A 22,250-nucleotide genomic window follows, 5' to 3' on the forward strand; every position below is an offset into this window, starting at 1 on the left:
ATTTTAATTTGTCTTAAAATCCTTTAGAGTAGAATAGCTTAAAATCAGGAATTATTTGTAATGTGTAAAAGTTTCAAAGGGATATCTTTTTTTAGTCTCTAACCATTTTAAGCTTTTTCTTATAGGAAAAAAAAGATATTTTCAGGATATAATGTGTAGCATGTGTGATTTAGAAGGCTTGCTATCTTATTTGTAAACTAATTTGTTGCAATGACAATTTGATATTGATAACAATCATGTCCAAACCTACTGTGATTTGTGAAATTTTATTAATCGATGGAAAAAGCTTTTCTGGATACCTGAATATTTGACTATTTGATTTTCATTCTTAAGGTTTGGTGTATAACTCTCATGGTATATTTCTATTATAAAGTAGATGAAGTGGAAGTTTGTTATTGCAATATTGAATCAATTGGTTATTGAATTAATGCTAGAACATCTAAATAACTAGTAAGCTATGAGAAAGATCTTGCTGTTTTGAGCTGAATTTATTGGTACTAAGCAATAGTTAAATTGGTGCCTGAACTTGTCATGTATGATATGTTAGTGAACAATAGTGACTTATGCGCTATCTCATATCATCTTAATTCGGAATCTGAGTTTACTTCTGTTGTTATTTAATTGGAATTAGAACATGTGTAGAAACACATGCAAACTAGTTGCCACTTTGAAGATGTTCCCATTGTTTAGAGGAATTCTGAAGGCAGTATCCTATGTTTAATACCTAAACCTGTTTTACTATGTGCTATTGTGTGGGACATTTTCTAGTTTGTTCCCAGTATGCAATTTGGGATTGCTTACACTCGTTTCAACCATTGCTTGTTATTGAGCATCTCAAGGCAGATTCATTTGTGTATTTGCACCAGAGAATCCACACTGGAGGGAAACATTATGAATGTAATCAATGGAAAGTCTTTTACACAGAGGGCTTATCTTAAGAACCATCAGAGAATCCACACTGGGGAGAAACCTTATGTAATCAATGTGGAGAGGCTTTTACACAAAGCTGTATGCTTTATGTGCATCAGAGAATCCACACTGGAGAGAAACCTTGTGGATGTAAACAATGTGGAGAGGCATATAAACTTAGGATGAGCCTTAGTATACATCAGATAATCCATACTGGAGAGAAACCTTATGAAAGTAAGCAATGTGGAAAGGTCATTTAGGTCTAGTCTTTTTTTTTTTTTTTTTTTGCAGGGCAATGGGGGTTAAGTGACTTGCCCAGGGTCACACAGCTAGTAAGTGTCAAGTGTCTGAGGTTGGATTTGAACTCAGGAACTCCTGAACCCAGGGCAGGTGCTTTATCCACTGCGCCACCTAGCTGCCCCCTAGATCTAGTCTTAACAGACATCAGAGAATCCACACTGGAGAGAAACCTTATGAGGCCTTATCTTAATACTCATCAGAGAATCCACAATGGAGAGCAATTATGCCCAAAAATTATTAAACTACCCCCAAATCTGGGATCTTTGCATTGATCAAATACTAGGTTCATTTGTTTCTCTTTGCTATATACTTAATCTTTTCCAGTGATCAACCTTTCTATTTGTTACCCACTATCAACTTCTTTGGGTGATTTCTTCTTTGTGATATAGCTTGAGATCTGGTACTGCTAGGCTCCCTCCTCATGTTTCTTTCATTGACAGCCTGCTTTTCTTGCCAGGTGGTTCCTCCAGATGAATTGTATTATTACTTTTTCTAGCTCTACAAAGTAATTCTTTGGTAGTGATTGGTATGGCACTGAATACATAAATTAAGTAGTATTCTTATATTTTTTATACTTTGGCTTGGATTTCCTATGGAAGATTAATATTTCCCTAATTAGAAGATGAATGATTTGAATAAAATAAGTAATTCTGGTTCAAGCATTAGTTTCTACCCTTCAAGTATTTTCCTAAGAAAAGCCTTTTTTCTTGGCCTTCTAACCTATTTTCAAACAGGGAAAACACTGAACAGTTAACACTTAACAGTTAGAAGTTAAACTATAGAAAATATTATTTTAAAATATTCCCTAGAGAATAGTTTTCAGACAAAGAAATAAAAGCAATCTATACTCATGAAAAATGCTCTAAATCACCAGTGATTACAAGAAAAGCAATAAAACAACTATGAGGTACTACCTCACACCTGCCTGATTGGCTAATATGACAGAAAAAGAAAATGATAAATGTTGAAGGGGATGAGGGAAAACTGGGATACTAATGTATTGTTGGTGGAGTTGTAGAGCAGTTGATCCAGCCATTCTGCAGAGCAATTTGGAACTATGCCCAAAGTGTTATAAAACTATGTATACTGGGAGCAGCTAGGTTGCACAATGGATAGAGCACTGGCCCTAGATTCAGGAGGACCTGAGTTCAAATCCGACATCAGACCCTTGATACTTACTAGCTATGTGACCTTGGGCAAGTCACTTAACCCCAATTGCCTCACACACACACAAACCCCCAAAAACTATGTATATGATCCAGGAAAGCCACAATTGGGTATGTATCCCAAAGATATAAATATTTGCTGGGGTGAGCAGAAGAACAATGTACAAAAATATTTATAACAGCTCTTTTTCTGGTGTCAAAGAATTGGAAATTGAGGCATTGGCTATCAATTGGAAGAGGCTTGAAGAAGTTGTTGTATATGATTGTGATGGAATATTATTGTGCTATAAGAAATGACAAGCAGGATGATTTCAGAAAAACCTAGAAAGGCTTACATAAATTGATGCAAAGTGAAGTGAGCAGAACCATGAGAACACTGTACAAAGTAACTGCGATATTGTATGCTGAACAATTGTGACTTAGCCCTTCTCAGCAATACAGTGATCCAAGACAATCCCAAAGGACTCATGATGAAAAATGCTACCCATCTTCAGACAAAGAACTGATGTTTTTTGAATACAGACTGAAGCAACTTATTTTGTACTTATTTCTTTCCTTCCTTCCTTTATTTCTTTTTCTTCCTTCCTTTCTTTCTCAAGTTTTCTTGAAATGACTATTATAGAAATGTTTTACACACTTGCACATGTATAGCCTATATCAGACTGCTTACCATCTGAGGAAGGGGTAAGGGGAGGGAGAGAGGGATAGAATTTGGAACTCAAAACTTTAACAAAATAAATGTTTACAATTGTTTTTACATGTAATTGGGGGAAAATATAGTAATTTAAAAAATATTTCTAGAGAGACAAAAAAGGAGGTTTTAAAAATATTTCTATAGGTGATCTTTCTCTGGGTCCCACTTTCAGTTCCCTTACTTCATCCCTAGTTTCATTTCTCAGTTCAGAATAGTGGAGATGTTTGTGCTATATATTATATGGATTTCAGACATCTTTCAGAAGAAAAACCATAGAGGCAGTTTCAAAAGAGAACATTCCTGAAAGAGTCATTCCATGGAGTGAAGACATAAATACTTTACCATGCTGATCATTCCTTTTCTACTTCTGGGGAATATTAAGAGAGTGAATCCTAAAAAAAGAGTTGGGAGCTAAAGCAGGACTGGGATATGAGAAAAATAACCAAATACCAGAAGATTCAAACTGGAGGTGAAATTTATAACTAAAAGGAATGTGGGAATGCCTTAAGCCAATATTCAAACATTTCTAAGGATCAGAAAACAGGTACTATCATAGATTTATAAATGCAATAAATGTGAAAAAACTTCATTGAGAGCTCAAATCTTGTTTGTGATCATTCATATTATACATGGAATCAGTGTGGCAAAGCCTGTACTCAAAGATCTACCCTTATTAAGCACCAGAGAATTCATACCAGAGAAGGTGATGAGTAGGGAAAAGTTCTCAGGGAGATCTCAAACCTTATTGTATATGAGAAGGTTTATACTGGAGAGAAGGCTTAAATATAATGTGGGAAAGCCTTTATTCATTTATTTATTATTTACATATGTACAGTGCTTATAAGCCATGAGATGAGTCATACTGGAGAAAAGCCTTATATATACATAATGAGAGTGCCAATCCAATTGTATATCAGAAGGTTAATATAGGAGAGAAGTCTTATAAATATAATGAACATGGGGAGCTTTTCTGATGGTATTAGTCATAAGAAGATTCACACAGGAGAAGAGCCTTTTCAGTGTTATGAGTTTGGGAAAGATTTCTGTGGCAGTTCAAATTGTGTATAATATCAGAAATGGAAGAATGAAAAGCATTTATTAAGAGCTTACTATGCACCAAATACTATTTTGGTGTGTCTTCATCTCTCCCAGCTATTCCACTTTAGACCTGCATGTTGCATATTGTCTTCCAACTTACAATGTAATTCCATTCAATTCAGTAAACATTTATTAAGCACCTACTATGTGCCAGGCACTGTGCTGAGTGCTTGGGATCCAAAGAGAGGCAAAATATAGTCCCTGACCTCAAGAAAATTAAAATCTAATGGTGAGGGGGAGCTAGGTGGCACAGTGCATAGAGCATAGGCCCTGGAGTCAGGAAGACCTGAGTTCAAACCTGGCCTTAGACACTTGACATTTACTGTGTGACCCCGGGAAAGTCACTAACACCAATTGCCTCACAAAAAAAAAAAAGAATGTCTTCTTTATAGTCATATAAGTTCCAAACCTCAGATCCATGCTATCTCTATCCTTGCCAGGGTTTGCATGCTGCAAATCCCTGAGCAACATACATGGCCCATGTTACAACAGACAACTCTATTTGGAAAAAAAACCAAAACACCCATGATCCTGGAATCTGCTCATTCCCAGAACAAATGTCCACAGGAGATGATGGAAGTAATAGAGCTGTGGAGGCTGCCAAGGCATGATCCATCAATAGGATAAGTGGGCAAAGAATGTAGAGCAAAGTGTAGAAATGACCAGGCTAGCCAAGGTGAGGGCAAGAGGGGACAAGGTAGGCAAGATAGTTGTGATGTCCTGGGAAATGACTGAGGTTTTGATGTTCTAACATCACAGTGAAGACAAAGAACAGGGTTAGGGGTCATAGAGAGAAAGACAGAATGCTTAAGAGATTTTGCAAGTTCACGTACCTGGGTGAGAGTAAACTCTCTGGTAGTATGACCATCTCTATGCATAGCTGAGGTGGAAACAAAGAGGTCATGGGAATTGACTGCAAAGTAGGAATTTGGAGTTCTTTATAGCACATCAAGATTTCAAAAATCCTCTGGTATAATTGTGGGTATTGGGCTGAAGGGAAAATTGTGATAAGCACTGAACCTGCTTAAAAGACATGCTTAACTTGCTAATATCCTATTGTGAAAATACTTTGAGTGTACCTGAGTGAATGAAAAATTAAACAACAGCCTTTAAAAAAAAAGGCAGCTAGGTGGCACAGTGGATAAAGCATGGGTCCTGGATTCAGGAGGACCTGAGTTCAAATCCGGGCCTCAGACACTTGACACTTACTAGCTGTGTGACCCTGGGCAAGTCACTTAATCCTCATTACCCTGGGGGAAGGGGGAAGCTTTAATGATGTGTGGCTTGTTACTAGGGAGGTGAACTCCCTGAGAGATCTAAAAGAACCCAGGAGGACTAATCCCAGTGTCTGGCCTTCTAGAGTAAGTTCTTTTTTTTAGAATTTTATTTTCCAAATTACATGTAAAAATAAATTTTGACATAAATTTTTTAAAACTTTGTGTTCCAATTTCTTTTCCTCACTCTCACCCCCCACCGCAAAACTCAAGTAATTCAATATAAGTTAATCATGAGTAGTCATGGAAAACATTTCTACATTAGCTAGGTTGTGAGAGAAAACAGTTAAAAACAAAACTTCAGATTAAAGGATTGTCAAAAAAAATGTGTTTCAATATATTTTCAGATACCATCAGTTCTTTCTCTATAGATAGTTAATTTAAGCCCTTCAGAGTTATATGGAATCATTGCCTTGCTGAAAATAATCACATGCTTCCCAACAGATCATCTTACACTATTGCTGTTATTTTGTATACGGTACATTTCTCTCTGCTTCGGTTCATGTAGGACTTTCCAGGTTTTTCTGATAGCATCCTGTTCATCATAACTTTTATATAGGACCTTAAACTTCACAAAGAATTTTCTTCACCATATCTCAGCAGAGTTTTGCCATTGTAGTCAATCATCGTAACTATTTCCCTCCATCCTATTCCCTTCCCATACTCTATTTTCTATCTTCTTTTACCCTATTCCTCAAAATTGTTTTGCTTCTGACTGCCCCCTTCCCCACTCTGCCCTCCCTTCTTTCACCCTTGCCTCCTGATCCTCTTTCCCTCCTACTTTCCTGTAGGGTTAAATAGATTACTCCTCCCAATTAGATGTGTATGTTATTCCCTCCTTGAGCTCACTCTGATGAGGTTAAGGTCTTTAAGCTAATTCTGTGTTTTTGTTTTTTTTAATTTTTTTTTTTTGAGTGAGGCGATGAGAGTTAAGTGACTTGCCCAGGGTCACACAGATAGTGTCAAGTGTCTGAGGCTGGATTTGAACTTAGGTGCTCCTGAATCCAGGGCTGGTGCTTTATCCACTGCATCACCTAGCTGCCCCGAATTCTGTGTTTTAATTTTTTCTTCCTCCCTCTCTCCTCAACTCTCCCTATAAAATCAAGTAATTCAATATATGTCATACATGTGCTGTTATGCAGAGTATCTTCTCCTTCCTCAAAAGTGTTTTGCTTTTTACTGCTCTCTCCCCCAAACTGCCCATCCTTCCTTCCCCTCTTCCCCCCACCCCCCCTTATTTCCTTCTCCCACTTTTCCTCAGGGCAAAAATATATTACTATACCCACTTGAGTATGTATGTTATTCCCTCTTTGAGCCAATTCTGATAATAGGTTCACTCACCCCACACACACACTCCTTCCCCTTCTTCTCCTCTCCTCCATAAGCTTTTTTCTTGTTTCCTTCATGTGATTTACCTCTCTCCAGTCCACCTCTTCCCTTCCCCTTCCCTCAGTGCATTCCTCCTACCCCTCAACCCTATTTTAAAGATGTCATCATCACCAACTCAATGGTACAGGAAAGTTCCAAAGGACTCATGATGGAAAAGGCTCTCCAAATCCAGAAAAAAAAAAAGGACATATAGATGCTGATTGGACCATACTATTTCTTTTGGTTTTGGTACTGTTGTTTTTCTTTTTTGAGGTTTTCCCTTTTTGCTCTGATTCTTCTCTTATAACATGACTAACGCAGAAATGTTTAATGTTATTACATTTATATATATCAGATTACTTGCTGTTTAGGGGAGGGGAGAGGGATGGGAGGGAGGGAGGGAGAAAAATTTGAAATTTGAAATCTTATCTAAACAGATGTTGAAAACTAAAATAAGTTAAATTTTTTAAATGATGTCATCATGGGTTAGCTGGGTGGCACAGTGGACAAAGCACCAGCCCTGGACCCAGGAGGTCCTGAGCCCAAATGTGGCCCCAGACATTAGACACCCCACCCTGCTTGCCCCACAAAGAACAAAGATAGGAAAGAGCACTGGCCCTGGAGTCAGGAGTACCTGAGTTCAAATTTGACCTCAGAAACTTAACACTTGCTAGCTGTGTGACCCTGGGCAAGTCACTTAACCCCAATTGCCTCACTAAAAAAAAACACCAAAAAACGAACAAGGATAAACAAAAAATGAATGCCTGAAAGTCCTCTTTTTCATTTAAGTCCCATTTTTTCCTCTGAAAGATTATACAAAGTTTTGCTGGGTACATGATTCTTGGCTGTAGTCCCAGTTCCTTTGTCCTCTGGAATATCATTTTCCATGCCCTCTGGTCCTTTAATGTAGATCCTGCTAGAGCTTGTGTTATCCTTATGGTAGCTCCACAGTATTTGAATTCCTTTTTCTAGCTGCTTGCAGTATTTTCTCCTTGACCTTGGAGCTCTGGAATGTGGCTATAATATTCCTGGAGGTTTTCCTTTTGGGATCTCTTTCAGGAGGTGATTGGTGGATTATTTCAATTTCTATTTTGCCTTCTGCTTCTAGAATATCATGGCAATTTTCCCTGACAATCTCTTGGAAGATACTATCTAAATTCTTATTTTGGTCATGGTTTTCAGGTAGAACAATGATATTTCATATTGCCCTCTATTTTTTTATTCATTTGGATTTGCTTTATTGTGTCTTGGTTTCTCATAAAGTCACTAGCTTTCATTTGTTCAATCCTAATTCTTAGGCAATAATTTGCTTCAGACAGCTTTTCTGTTTCCTTTTCCATTTGGCTTTTCAAGCTGTTGACTTTTTTCTCATGACTCTCCTGTATCGCTCTCATTTCTCTTTCCATTCTTTTCTCCATCTCTTTTTAAATATTCCTTCTCTCTCTCATACTTTCTCTTCAAAATCCTCTTTGAGTGATTCCACAGCCTGAGACCAATTCATATTTTCCTTCGAAGGTTTGGATGAAGGGGCCCTAAGGTTGTTATCCTCTTCTGAGGGGGCACCTTGATTTTCCTTGTCTCTAAAGAAACTTTTGATAGTTCTCAACTTTGCTTGCTCATCTTGCCGTCTTTTACTTGACTTTTAACTCCCTCTTACGCTGGAGCCCTACTTCTAAGCTACACCGTCCCAAGCTTCAGAGGGTCCCAGGTGTTCTGATTTGTGGGAGGACAGGTTTTTCTCTCACCTGGCCTGTTCTCTGGATGGAAGATAACCTCAAGCCAACTTGCCAGTTAACCTGACTTTGTGTGCTATGGTTCTTAGCTGTGAACAAGCCTACACCCCTCCCCAACCTGGGCCTCCTCTTGCTCAGGATTTCTTCCTTTTTGTTCCCTGATGGGGTGGGACAGCCATTTCCTCCCTAGGTCCATTGACACCCCTGCATGTTAGCCCCCCCCCCAGCCGTTCAGCCCTCTCACCTGACCCCAAGCTCAGTTCCAGAATACTCTGGTGCTGCAGCTGATTCAGAGCCTCGTGTTAAGTTCCTCTGGTACTGCCAGCTTGGGGTCTGTGACAGTCTGATTGCAGGGTTGGAATCTACTCACAGCCAAGCACAGCCCCCTTTGTCTATGGCTGGAAAATAATCTCAGCCTGTCTTTTTGTGGGTTTTTCTGCTCATGGGGTTCTTTTATTACTGTTTTTGGGGTAATTGTATCAGGAGCTCTGTGTGTTTAATGTCTTTCCTCCACCGTCTTGGCTCTGCCTAGAGTAAGTTCTAAACCTTTTTGTGTGTCATGGACCCTTGTGGAGAGCCTATGGATACCTTCTGAGAATCACTGGTTTTACATGAATAAAAAAACAGAATTACAAAGAAAGTCATTTCTATAAAACTACAGTAATGAAAATAATTTAAAAAATAAGTTTGGGACAGCTAGGTGGCACAATGTATAAAGCACCATTCCTGGATTTAGGAGGACCTGAGTTCAAACCCAACCTCAGACACTTGACATTTACCAGCTGTGTGACCCTGGGCAAGTCACTAAACCCTCATTGCCCCACCAAAAAATAAATAAATAAGTTCACAAGGATTTACATAAAGTGATATAGAGTGAAGAACACAGAATCTAGAAAACAAAATACCCAATGACTACAAATATATAAATAGACAAAACAACCACAAAATGAATGCAAAGGGAAGGGAGCAAAATTGGAAAGAATGAAGACTGAGGTGAGATGGCAGAGGAGGAGCAATTGAGCTCTGACACACTCCATAAAGATGGAGAACATGCATCAGATCAAGTTCTGATTGAAAAACCCAAGAATACAAAAAGGCAGTGAGTCCTTTTTGCAGCCCAGGTCAATATAGGGAGACAGAGAATGTCTGTGGAGATGGGTTGGTCTGGATAGGAGCTCACTGAATTTCAGAGCAAGGAGAAATTGTGCACCAGGGTAAGAAGGGATTCCAGATCCACAATAAGGAGGGGTTAAATGTGTATGGGCCACAGAAACAATAACCTACTGGCAGCTCTGTCTCCTTACTAGGAGTTGCAGGTCACAGAGGTGAGGTAAACTGAGGCCCTGCACTTAGAAAGTCTGATCCAGCGTGAGTGGCAGTCATGGACCCTGGACTTTGTACTGACCTAGGAACAAGTTCAGAAGCAAAAGATTGCTATATTTCTCTGACCCTAGCAGCTAAGCGGGGCCTCAGCTCCAGCTTCCATTCCAGGCTTCATAATCATCAACCACCACCACCATCACCACCACCACCACCATCATGTAGCCATCATAGTATCTACTATGTGCATGACACTGTGCTAAATACTTTACAAATATTATCCCATTGGATCTTCACAAAAACTCTGAGAAGTAGGTGCTATTGTTATCCCTATTTCATAGATGAGGAAACTGAGGTAGACAGAAGTTGTCTCTTGTTTTTCTTTTAGGACAGTTTCCCTCCCTTTCTAAGATGAGGGAATTGGACTACATGCTCTGTGGGAGTCAGGCTTTCCTTCTGCAGCACCAGGGCTTGGCATGTTGAAGACTGGACCAATGATCCCTTTCTCTTGCTTAAGGCCATACAGGTATTAAGTATCTTGAATCTGGATTTAAATTCAGGTCTTCCACAATTCAGGAACTGGGTCACCTAGCTGCCATTGCAGCCCCTGAAAGGCCTTTGTAGACAATAAGCAGGGAAAGAATCCCAGAGGACCCTGCTGGCCTTGGACACCTGCCCTGGGCGCGGCCAGCAAATTAGCTTGGGGGGCCAGGGCAGCCTGAAGTTTGAGGGGAGAGAAGGGATATATAGCCTAGGGGGGGTAGAGATGCTAGGGAGTCGGTTGGTAGGAGAAGAAGCGCAGGGGAGTAGAGAAGATAAGAGGCTGCTAATGAGAAAAGAAGAAGGGGTTTCCAGTGAGTTGAATGAGGGCGACTTTCGGCTAAGAGGGGAGTGATGTAGAGAGAGGGAGGCGAACAGGTCCGAGTGAGGTGTGGCTGCAACAGCGGCAGGACAGAAAGTTAAAAGAAAGAGTGAGTCCATTAGGTCAAGTTCACAGGTCGTATTTCTTGCTTATTTCTACATTTATCTCTAAGTTTATCCATATCAGCAAATCTTGGAATTTGCTTAAATTGAAAGAGGTTTTTAATCTTTTTTCCTATCAGTCTGGGAGAGGCAGTGGGAGAGGGGGAGCCTCCCAATTGGCTCTTCCCATATTAAATTAATAGCAGTCAGATAGCCAGCCAGCCAGGAGTTTACCAATTAAGACCCAGTTAAAATATTTTCACAAATGGCAGAAACTAATGCTTGAACAAGAATTACTTCTTATTTTATCCAAATCATTTCTCCTTTAATTTGAGAAATATTAATCATTCATGGGTAATCCAAGCTAAAATATAAAAAATATGAGAATACTACCTAAATTAATTTATGTATTCAGTGCCATACCAGTCACACTACCAAAGCATTACTTTGTAGAGCTAGAAAAAGGAATAATGTAATACAATTCATCTAGAGGGACAACTGGACAAAAATATCAGGCTGTCAAATGAAAGAAACATGACAAGGGAGAGGGCTAACAGTACCAGATCTCAAACTATATCACGAAGAAATCATCCAAAGAAGTTGATAGTGGGTAACAAATAGAAAGGTTGATCACTGGAACAGATTAAGTATATAACATAGAGAAACAAATGAACTTAGTATTTGATAAACACAAAGATCCCAGATTTGGGGGCAGTTTAATAATTCTTTGGGCATAATTGCTCTCCATTGTGGATTCTCTGATGTGTATTAACATAAGCGATCTGCGTAAAAGACTTTCCACATCATTTGCCTTCATAAGGTTTCTCTCCAGTGTGGATTCTCTGATGCGTATTAAGGCTCATCCTTTGTTTATAAGTCTTTCCACATTGCTTACATTCATAAGGTTTCTCTCCAGTGTGGATTCTCTGATGCACATGAAGTTTATACCTCCGTCTAAAAGCCTTTCCACATTGCTTACATTCATAAGGTTTCTCCCCAGTGTGAATTCTCTGATGTGTCTTAAGATAAGTCCTCTGTGTATAAGCCTTTCCACATTGTTTACATTCATAAGGTTTCTCCCCAGTGTGGATTCTCTGATGTTCCTTAAGTCTAGACCTACATGTAAAAGCCTTTCCACACTGTTTACATTCATGAGGTTTCTCTCCAGTGTGGATGCTCTGATGTTGGTTAAGACTAGCCTTTTGTGTAAAAGTCTTTCCACATTGTTTACAATCATAAGGTTTCTCTCCAGTGTGGATTCTCTGATGTTGGTGAAGACTAGAATTTTGTGTAAAAGCTTTCCCACATTGTTTACATTCATAAGGTTTCTCTCCACTGTGGATTCTCTGATGTTGGTGAAGACTAGAATTTTGTGTAAAAGCCTTTCCACATTGTTTGCATTCATAAGGTTTCTCTCCAGTGTGGATTCTCTGATGTTGGTTAAGACTAGCCTTTTGTGTAAAAGCTTTTCCACATTGTTTGCATTCATAAGGTTTCTCTCCAGTGTGGATTCTCTGATGTTGTTGAAGACTAGAATTTTGTGTAAAAGCCTTTCTACATTGCTTACATTCATAAGGTTTCTCTTCAGTGTTGTTTCTCTGATGATCAGCAAGATTGGAGCTGAATCTAAAAGCCTTTCTACACTGATTAAAATCATATATTTTCTCTCCAGTGGGTATTCTTTCATGTGCAGCACAGATTTCTCTCCAAGTAAAGTCACAGGAACTTTCAGTCATGAAAATTTGCTTGTCACTTTCTGCCAGAGAAAGGCTTCTTTCTGTACTACTTTCCTTTATTTCAAGTCTGATTTCTCCTTCTGAAAGAAATAAAAAACAAAACAAATATACACTGATACTACACACACACACCCCCTTCCATTGTCAGAACAAAACCTCATTTACATTCTATTTCCCCAAGCAAAGAAAAAAATCTCCAAACTTACATAGACAAAACCAATCATTTTTAAATGTCATTAGCTCACATCCCAAAGATGATTTAATTTACAAAGAACTTCACACTCAAACACATTGGATCCCCACAACAAATCTGACATGAAAAGGGCCAGCATATTCATTACATTCAGAATTCAGGCCATGACCTTAGAATGGCTGGGTGACTTGACACAAATCCCAGCAGCTCAGTACAAATGTAGGCTCCTTAATCTCATCTGGGGCCTCATTATGGCAAGGCAATGATTTGACATCTCCCTGACTCCTTGGGCTACTCACCACAGTAGCTTTCCTAAATCTTTTTATTTATCCCCATGTGAGAAAATAATGTGTTTTTGTGGGGTCCCACCCAAGGGAGCCTTGCCTGATCTTTCAGAGCAGCCCAGAGTCAGTAAAGTTGGAGCTTGCACTCTGAATAGAGACAATAGAGATTAAAACCACACCTACCAGGGGAGGATCAGGGCGAGTTTCCAGCAGGGAAAAAGATCTCCTGCCCCTTCTGCCTGCCGCGGTGGAGCTGGTAGGAACCTGCGGGCCAGGGTCACGGGTCATGTCATGAGAAAGTGTTCCTGTTGGACGCTGATCCCCTAGATCTGAGCTCCCTGAGCTGGCCCTGACCATGGGGTGCTGCTATAGCAGTGACAACGAGGACTTAGACCAGGATTGAGAGGAGCGGAAACTACTTTTGGGCCCCAGAAGTTCCCTAATGAAGACCCTAAATGGAGCAGAACCCAACTACCACAGCCTGTCTTCAGCCTGTAGAGATAAGCAGGCCCTTCTGTCTTCTATCCTTGCCAAGACAGCCAGCAACATCATTGATGTATCATCAGCAGATTCCCAGAGCATGGAGCAGCACGAGTACATGGACCACGAGAGACAATACAGTTCCCGCCTGGCTGTCCTGAGCAGTAGCTTGACTCACTGGAAGAATCTGCCACCATTGCCGTCACTCACCAGCCAGCCCCACCAAGTGCTGGCCAGTGACCCTGTCCCCTTTGCAGATTGGCAGCCAGTCTCCAGAATGGCTGCTTATGCCTCTTATGCCTGCAGTGTGCACTTTCTCAGATCTAGGTCGATGCAAGAGAGGAGTTGGTCATGCACTTTGGGGTCTCATGAGAACAATTTCTGGAGATCTCCCTTGTTCCCGCCTTCCTTTTCCCTTATTTTTTCCTGCTTGTGCAGAAACCTAAGTTACTACTAATCACAGAAGAGAAACTACCACAGGAGTCCAGAGGTCTTTGGGAACCTCACCTTGACACACAATGAGTTCCCAAGTTCCTAGTGGCCTTTGTGCCATGTGGCTCTGGCTGAAGACTTTGTGGGGAGGGGAGAAGATTTATGATGGTTTTGTCACTGGGGGGAGGTGGAGGTAGAGGAGTGGGAAGATAGGGATTTGGATATGAATTATAATTTCATGATTGGGGGTGGTGGGTAGGAAAGATTTGGCTTCCTCGACATCACCCTTCTGTGTTGGCTTGAGCTGATATTAAGGGATGAAGAACTAAATTGGTGGTTTCTATTTCTCAAAAAACCAAAACAAACAAACAAACAAAAAAAAACCCCACACCTACCTGAAAGCCTTTCCTGTCAGAGGGTCTGTCCTCTGGACACCGACCTCAGCAAGTATTGTTCATTTTAATATGGAACACCCTCAAGTCCAGTAAATGAAAAGATCTGAATGATGCTAGCCAATTAGCTTTGAGCAGTGCGTAAGGGCTACCTCTGTTCTGGACCCCAGGAAGCTTATTGCTTTCTAATGTGCTCTCTTGGCCTGGGATGCTGGAGGAGGGGCAGCCTCACTGCCCCAGCTCTCTTTTCTATCTAGGTATGTAGGGATTGTAATTCTGAGCAACGTGGTCTCTCTCTTTACTAACATTTAATATGCTTTAATAAATGCTTAATGCCCCAAACTGGTACAGTAGCCTCTAATTTTATACATAGCAATATATGAGAAAACCCAACTAAGTTCCTTAAAACCTAGAACAGAGACAGGCACCCCAATATAATTTTTTTTTTTGCAGGGCAATGAGGGTTAAGTGACTTGCCCAGGGCCACACAGCTAGTAAGTGTCAAGTGTCTGAGTCTGGATTTGAACTCAGGTCCTCCTGAATTCAGGGCCGGTACTTTATCCATTGCACCACCTAGCTGCCCCCACCCCTATTACAATTTCAAACAACACACCCAACCTTTCCTTATGATTTACTCCTGCCCCATCACCACCCACACCTCACCTGAGAACTTAAAAAAACCCAAGACATTTATCAAGGGCTATCTTATCCTCTCATCTCACATAAATCATATGCCTTCTTTTCTGTTTTGGCCCAGTTAACAGATGCAAAGATCATCCCTTGGTTTGCAAAAGCCAAACCCCTTATGTGCTCAAGTAATCCCATTCAATTCCATCTTCCATGTCAACATATTACTTCCTCTAGTATCCCCATTTTCCACTAATTTGCAGTCTCTCCCACACTAATGACTCCTCCCCCATTGCCACAAATAAAACCATTTCTATATCAGAGCACCCTCACTTGATCCATGCCTCCCCATGAGATACTGTCTAATAGCTGGAAATTGCCATTTACAATGGGTGTCTCCAACTCCTTTCCCTGGCTTTCTCTGAAATTCTCTGCAGTCTAGCCTCTAACTTCATAGTCCAACTGAAACCTTTTCCTCCAAGATTACCAATAATGTGGAAATTACTCAATTCTTTGTCCATTTCTTAATCCTCTTCTTTCTTCTCTGCAGGCTTTGACACTGTCCATCACCACCATTTCTTCATACTCTTCTCTAGATTTTAGTGACCTTACTCTCTGCTGGTTATCCTTCTACTATCTCCAGAATGAAACTCTCTTTTCCCCTGTGCTTGTGTCTTTCTACTTTCCTGATGCTCTCTGAGGGATCCTTCCAATGGTCCAGTCTTATATCTCACTGCCTCTCACACATTCACACTTCTTACCCCCATGGTGAATCTGTTGCAAAGTTCTGTGATTCCACCTTTGTAACATCTCTTCCAACACTGTCCCTGTCTTCCTGAAGGACCCAATCATCTCCCATCTGAGATACTGGAAGAGCCTGATGGTTGGTCCAGCTGCCTCAAGTCTCTTCCCCATCCAGTTATTCCTCCCCCAGTTGTCAAGTCCATCTTCCTAAAGCTCTTAACTGACCATGCCACCACCTACTCTACTGGCTCCCCAGCAAAAGGATCAAATATAAAATCCTCTCAAGGACTGTGTGAGCACTTCTTCACCTATCCCTCTGCTTCCCTTCCAGTCTTCTGTCAGCCTATTTCCCCTCTATACATGGAATAATCCAGTGATCTGGGCCTCTTTTCTGTTCTGTGAACAGAACACTCCACTTCCTGACTCCATGGGTTTTCTTCCCTATGGCTGTTGCCAAGAATCCTCCCCCTGCCTTCCCTGAAGCCCCAACTGGAGCCCACATTCCTCAATAATTTCCCATTCCCCTGTAACTGTCGGGCCTTCCCTCTCCTGACCACCTCCAGTTTATCCTGCCTACAGTGTATTTCTACAGAGTCGTTGGCTTGTTGCCTGCCCAATGAAGCTGTGAACTTTATGATACCAGGGGATTTGCCTTGTACCTCTGGGTGTCTGTGATGCTTAGCACAGGGTACTGCATGTTATAGGCACTGCAATGTTTTTTGGACTTGAAGAAGTTCTAAGAGAGAGCTTATAATGGATAGCCTAATCCCTTTATGAACTTTCAGGAGAATTCCATGGCCACAGATTTTTTTTTTAATCATAAAAGTATTTTATTATTTTCTAGTTACATGGAAAGATGGTTTTTGACAATGGATATTTTTTTCTAAGATTTCTAGTTCCAAATTTTTCTCCCTCCCTTCTTTCTCTCTCCCTTCCTCAAGACAGAAAGCAATCTGATATGAGTTATATATGCACAATCACATTAAAATTTTATCTCGGAGGGGCAGCTAGATGGCGCAGTGGATAGAGAACCAGCCTTGGATTCAGGAGTACCTGAGTTCAAATCCAGCCCTAGACACTTAACACTTACTAGCTGTGTGACCCTGGGCAAGTAACTTGACCCCAATTGCCTCACTAAAAAACAAAACAAAACAAAAACAAAGAAACAAAAAAATTATATCACCATGGGGCAGCTAAGTGTCCCAGTGCCCTGCCCTCCCCCCCAATTTTTAAATATATCCTCCCCATGGAGATATATATTTATGTATATATACATATGTGTATGTGTATGTGTGTGTGTGTGTGTGTGTGTGTATCCATGGGCAGCTAGATGGCCCAGTGGATAAAGCACTGGCCCTGGATTCAGGAGGACCTGAGTTCAAATCCAGCCGCAGACACTTGACACTTACTAGCTGTGTAACCCTGGGCAAGCCACTTAACACTCATTACCACCACCACCACCACCCCCACACACAAACACACAAACACACGATAGATAGATAGATGGATAGTTCTGCATTAGTTGTTTTGTGAAAGAAGAATCAGAACAAAAGGGTAAAACCTCAAAAAAGGGGAAAAAAAATCTGAAACAGTACAGTTCAATCTGAATCCAGATTTCACAATTCTTTTTTCTGGATGTGATGAGCATTTTCCATTACGTGTCCTTTGGAATTATATCTTGCATCATTATATTGCTGAGAAGAGTTAAGTCTATTACAGTTGATCATCACACAATGTTGCTGTTACTGTGTACAATGTTCTCTTTGTACTGCTCGTTTCACTCAGCATCAATTTACGTAAAAGTCTTTCCAGGTTTTTGTGAAACCCGCCTGCTTATTGTTTCTTACAGCACAATAACATTCCATTACATTCATATATTACAACTTGTTTAGCCATTCCCCAATTGATGGGCAGGCCCTCAATTTCCAATTCTTTGCCACCACAAAAAGAGCAGCTATAAATATTTTTCTACATGTGGGTTGTTTTCCCTTTTTTATGATCTCTTGGGGACACAGACCTAGCAGTGGTATTGCTGGCTCAGAGGGTATGCAGTTTTATGCATGTCCACAAATTTCAAACAAGGACTTCTTACAGGATCATAGATGATCACTGAAAGCCAGCTAAAAGGACGTGGAGTCCAACCCCCTCATTTTACAGAGCAGGAAACTGAAGCTCAGTGATTAGCCTAGGAAGCCGCTGCTAAGAAGCATCTGAAAAGGAATTCCAAGACAGGTCTTACTGCCCTCAAATCTAGCACTTGCTTCACCACAACCCCTAGAGGTCTCTTGTAATCACAAGTCTCTTAAACTTGCTTTCACCTCACTCACCTGGACAGCAGCTCCTCAGAACTTCTTGCTCCAACATCCTTGGTGCTTCCCTTTGCATATCTTCTCTGGGAACTGGAAACCCTGGGCAGGTAAATCAGAGATGAGGATGGAGAGAAACTTGTAATTTAGTTCTCTTTAGGGAAAGGAGAGAAGATGCAGGGCCACTTGGTTATAAGGTTCATTCAATTATATTCAGACATGTGAGTCTATACTCCTCTATTTGTGCTTGCAATGCAAGTAACCCCAAATAGCATGTTTTTTTGTTTGTTTTTGTTTTGTTTTGGGGGCAATGAAGGTTAAGTGACTTGCCCAGGGTCACACAGCTGGTAACTGTCAAGTGTCTGAGACTGGATTTGAATTCAGGTCCTCCTGAATCCAGGGCTGGTGCTTTATCTACTGTGCCACCTAGCTGCCCTAAAAGAGCATGTTATATACAACCTGTTCAGAGAAATACCCAAATAATCTACCGTACCCACCCCCATCCTGTTATGCTCCATTGTGAAAGAAACTTCTTATCCCAAAACTGGCTAAAAAAGGTTATTGGGCCAGAGAAGCCTTGATCCTAATCAACAGAGACCTTGGAAAATGAAAATTTGGGCTTTGTGCACCTTCTCCATAGAAAGATGGATTCATTCCAAAGATTCCACTAATCTAGAAATTATAGGGAGCTGTTAGTGCAGTGGAAAAAGCCCCGGACCTAGAAGCAGGAATGCCTGAGTTTTAATCCAGCTTCATACAATTACTAGCTAGATGCCCCTTGGTAAGAAACTTAGCCTCAATGTTCTGAGCCAAGATGGTCAAGTGAGGAAGCAACCCACTGCAGCTCTCCCAGATTTCCCCTGTAAAAGACAGGTAGGAAAGGTCTGTCTTACCTAGGTGGGAGAAAAGGGAGGTCCAGGAGCAGCAGCAAGAGAAACAGCTTCTGGGCTCACAGCAGAGGCCTACCACAGGCTTCTAAGTCTGCTGAACAGTAGTGAAGCCCCACCCAAGCAGGTCAGCAACAGATTCCCACCCCTGTGACCTCCCAGCAGAGAGATTATTTCCAGAGCAAAACCAGCGGCAAGGATTTAGCAGATCTCAACAAAATCATTATTCAAGGGCCTGTTGTCAGAGGAACAGGACCTAGGAGACTAGCACCTTTCCCATTTGAGGATTCCATTGATGTTTCAAGCCCCGCCCACTCAGGAATGAAGATATTCCCTTTGATTACAGAGTTACCAGGGGAAGTGTCCTTACCCAGGGAGAGCAGGTTCTGGGAATTCTCCAGCATGACCTCCTTGTACAACTCCTTCTGAGGATGGTCCAAGAGGCCCCACTCCTCCTGGGTGAAATCCACAGCCACATCCTTGAAGGTTACCAACTCCTAAACCACCAAAAGGCATAGGAAGTAGAGATGAAATATAATTCAGAATTAAATAGTGCAGCCCTCATCAATTTACAGGAAGAAATTGAAATTCAGGGAAGGGATTTGCCCAAAGGTCATAACCTTTCTGAGTGTCAGAGTCAAGTCTTGAAACCAGTCAGGAAGAGCCTGCCTGAATTTTGAGAAAATCGTTTCATATGATTACTTACAATAAAGCAGAGCAATGTCTTATTATGGAATTGATAATTACAATTTACTGAGAACTGCCTGATCCTCACCTACTCCCCATTCCCAGACCAGTGAATTGCCTGGGGCTGACCAAACTTTGTCCATTCCAGACTCCTGATTTTCTTTTTTCTTTCTTTCTTTCTTTCTTTTTTTGTTTTTAGTGAGGCAATTGGGGTTAAGTGACTTGCCCAGGGTCACACAGCTAGTAAGTGTTAAGTGTCTGAGGCTGGATTTGAACTCAGGTACTCCTGACTCCAGGGCTGGTGCTCTATCCACTGTGCCACCTAGCTGCCCCTTTTCTAGTATTTTTGCTTTCCTTAAATACCATAATGCATATAGCATTCTTGTTATAACTAGGAGTTATAGCTCCTCAGCTGCAATTGAAGACCTTATTTCTCCTGCCTTGATTGTTTCATTAATTTTCAGGTTGACAGAATGCATTTCCCTGTGGAGTTAAGAAGCAAGTTTGTGTTTTATTTGTGAGGTAGATGGATCTGTGGAGGAGAATGAAAAAAGGTGATTGGAGATTTCTTCCTCACTAGAACTGTTATATGTGATATATTCTAAAGAAAATTCTGCAAAGAGTTTGTGAGAAGGTCATGAATACAGCAAATTCCAGGCAAAAAGAATTTTATGTGATCATTTAAAAGAGAACAACATTAAAGGAAATATCTATTTGTTTTTCTGAGAAGCTAGAATCAAGTCTTATCTGGATGAAAACATGAAAAGGATTCTACAGAGACAGTCATCAGAATCTGGATTGTACTGACTGGCATGAGACAGTTGCTAGCCAAGTGAAGAAGAGTTCTCTGTTGTTACACTGAGGGCTTGAGGCCACTCTGGGTAAGACACTGTTGATGGAGTAGGCAAAAAGGGGTTAAGAGATAACCCATCTACTGTAGCTAAAAAGGGTTAGCACTAGTACCTAAAAGGGTTAAAAGAGAAACTAAGGTTTGGGTTCTTATGAACAGTATTGTAATCAAGAGGGTTCAAGTCCCTATCAACCAACACCATGAACAGAAACAGTAAGGAGGGACCACTGACCGTTAATAGCCATTAATATGCCGAGATGACATACAGAGATGTCAAAGGGTGTGCACAGTTTCATAGCCCTTTATGCATAGTGCCAAATTGCTCTCCAGAGGGGCTGGATCAGGTCACAACTACCAACAGTGGATTAGCATCTCACTTTTCCCATATCCCCTACAACACCCAACACTTTGCTTTCTTGTAATATTAGCCACTCTGATAGGTGTGAGGTGGTAGCTCAGAGTTGTATTCATCTCCATTTCTCTGATCAATAATGATTTAGAACTTTTTTTCACACAGATTTGATGTCTTTGTCTGAAAAATGTCTGTACATATGCTTTGACCCTTTGCCAATTGGGAAATTACTTGTATCTTTATAAATTTGACCCCATTCTCTATATATTTGAGAAATGAGGCCTCTATCAGAGAAAATTGTTTCAAAAATTCTTTCCCAGTTTTCTGCTTTCCTTATAATTTTGGTTACATTGCTTTTGTTTGTGCAAAAGCTTTTTTAATTCTATAGAATCAAAAGGATCTATTTTATATTTTGTAATACTTTCTCTATCTTCTTTGGTCCTAAATTCTTTCCCTGTTCCAAAACCTGACAAAAACTACTCCATGCTTTCTTTAATTTGCTTATGGTATCACTGTTTATGTCTAAATCATGTACCCATTTTGACCTTGTCTTGGTATAATGTCTGAGATGTTGGTCTTGACCAAGTTTTTGCCATACTCTTTTCCAGTTTTCCCAGTAGCTTTTGTCAATCAATGAGTTTTTGTTTCAAAAACTTGGATCTTTGGGCTTATCATAGACTAGATTACCATAGTCACTTATCATAGTATAATTTGTACCTATTCTATTCCACTGATCCACCTCTCTCTCTTTCTTAAGTCAGCAAAAGATTCTTTTGATAATTACCACTTTACAATAGTTTGGGATCTGGTCCTGCTAGACTACCATCCTCTTCATCTTTTTTTCACTTAATGCCTATTTTTGTGAAGAATCAATCCATAAGGAAGGTATTTTCAGCTTCACAGACCATCCCCTATGTCTATGGAAATGGTTTCAATGCCTGACGTTGGTAGAGTCTGTGCAGAGACTGCACTTACCTGAGGTGGAGGTCTGAGGCTCCCAGGGGCCATTCCCTCTAGCTCCAGGCTCCCTGTGTAGGTAGCAAAGGAACCAGTGTTGACTCCATTTTGTAAAGTTCCTCTATCTTATCCCTGGTCTTTCTCTACCTCAGGATCCTGCTTCCCCCAGCCTTTATGGCCCCACAAATGGAGCAACAGCCAAAGCTGTTACTGACAAATGTCACACACACCTAACCAGGAAGGGTTTGTTTTTTTTTTTCAGGGCAATGGGGATTAAGTGACTTGGCCAGGGTCACACATCTAGTGAGTGTCAAGTGTCTGAGGCCAGATTTGAACTCAGGTCCTCCTGAATCCAGGGCTGGTGCTATATCCACTGTGTCACCAAGCTCCCCCCAGGAAGGTTTTAATTCTACACCTTTCTGATAAACATGGGACAGCCTGGAGCCACCTAGAAAGTCCCTTTCTTCTTTAGCTCAGCATAGAAAATCCCATTTCTTC

At 40.8% G+C, this 22,250-nt stretch overlaps 1 protein-coding gene and 1 pseudogene across 1 annotated transcript in view; one reads left to right on the top strand and one right to left on the bottom strand.

Moving 5' to 3' along the window:
* The window catches only part of LOC122746328 (zinc finger protein 420-like), a 60,823-nt gene that overhangs the window by 29,198 nt on the left and 9,375 nt on the right, over positions 1-22,250 (bottom strand). The window contains exons 4-7 of the mRNA XM_043991855.1: positions 21,771-21,823; positions 19,277-19,403; positions 18,041-18,121; positions 11,788-12,641 (exon numbers count right to left, since the gene is read on the bottom strand). Of these exons, the coding sequence (XP_043847790.1) occupies positions 11,788-12,641; positions 18,041-18,121; positions 19,277-19,403; positions 21,771-21,823 (1,115 nt within the window). The remainder of the gene's footprint in view (positions 1-11,787; positions 12,642-18,040; positions 18,122-19,276; positions 19,404-21,770; positions 21,824-22,250) is intronic.
* Positions 13,394-13,890, top strand: LOC122746231 (annotated as a pseudogene).

Source organism: Dromiciops gliroides, chromosome 3 (assembly GCF_019393635.1).
Source record: "Dromiciops gliroides isolate mDroGli1 chromosome 3, mDroGli1.pri, whole genome shotgun sequence".
NCBI classification, from domain to species: Eukaryota; Metazoa; Chordata; class Mammalia; order Microbiotheria; family Microbiotheriidae; genus Dromiciops; species Dromiciops gliroides.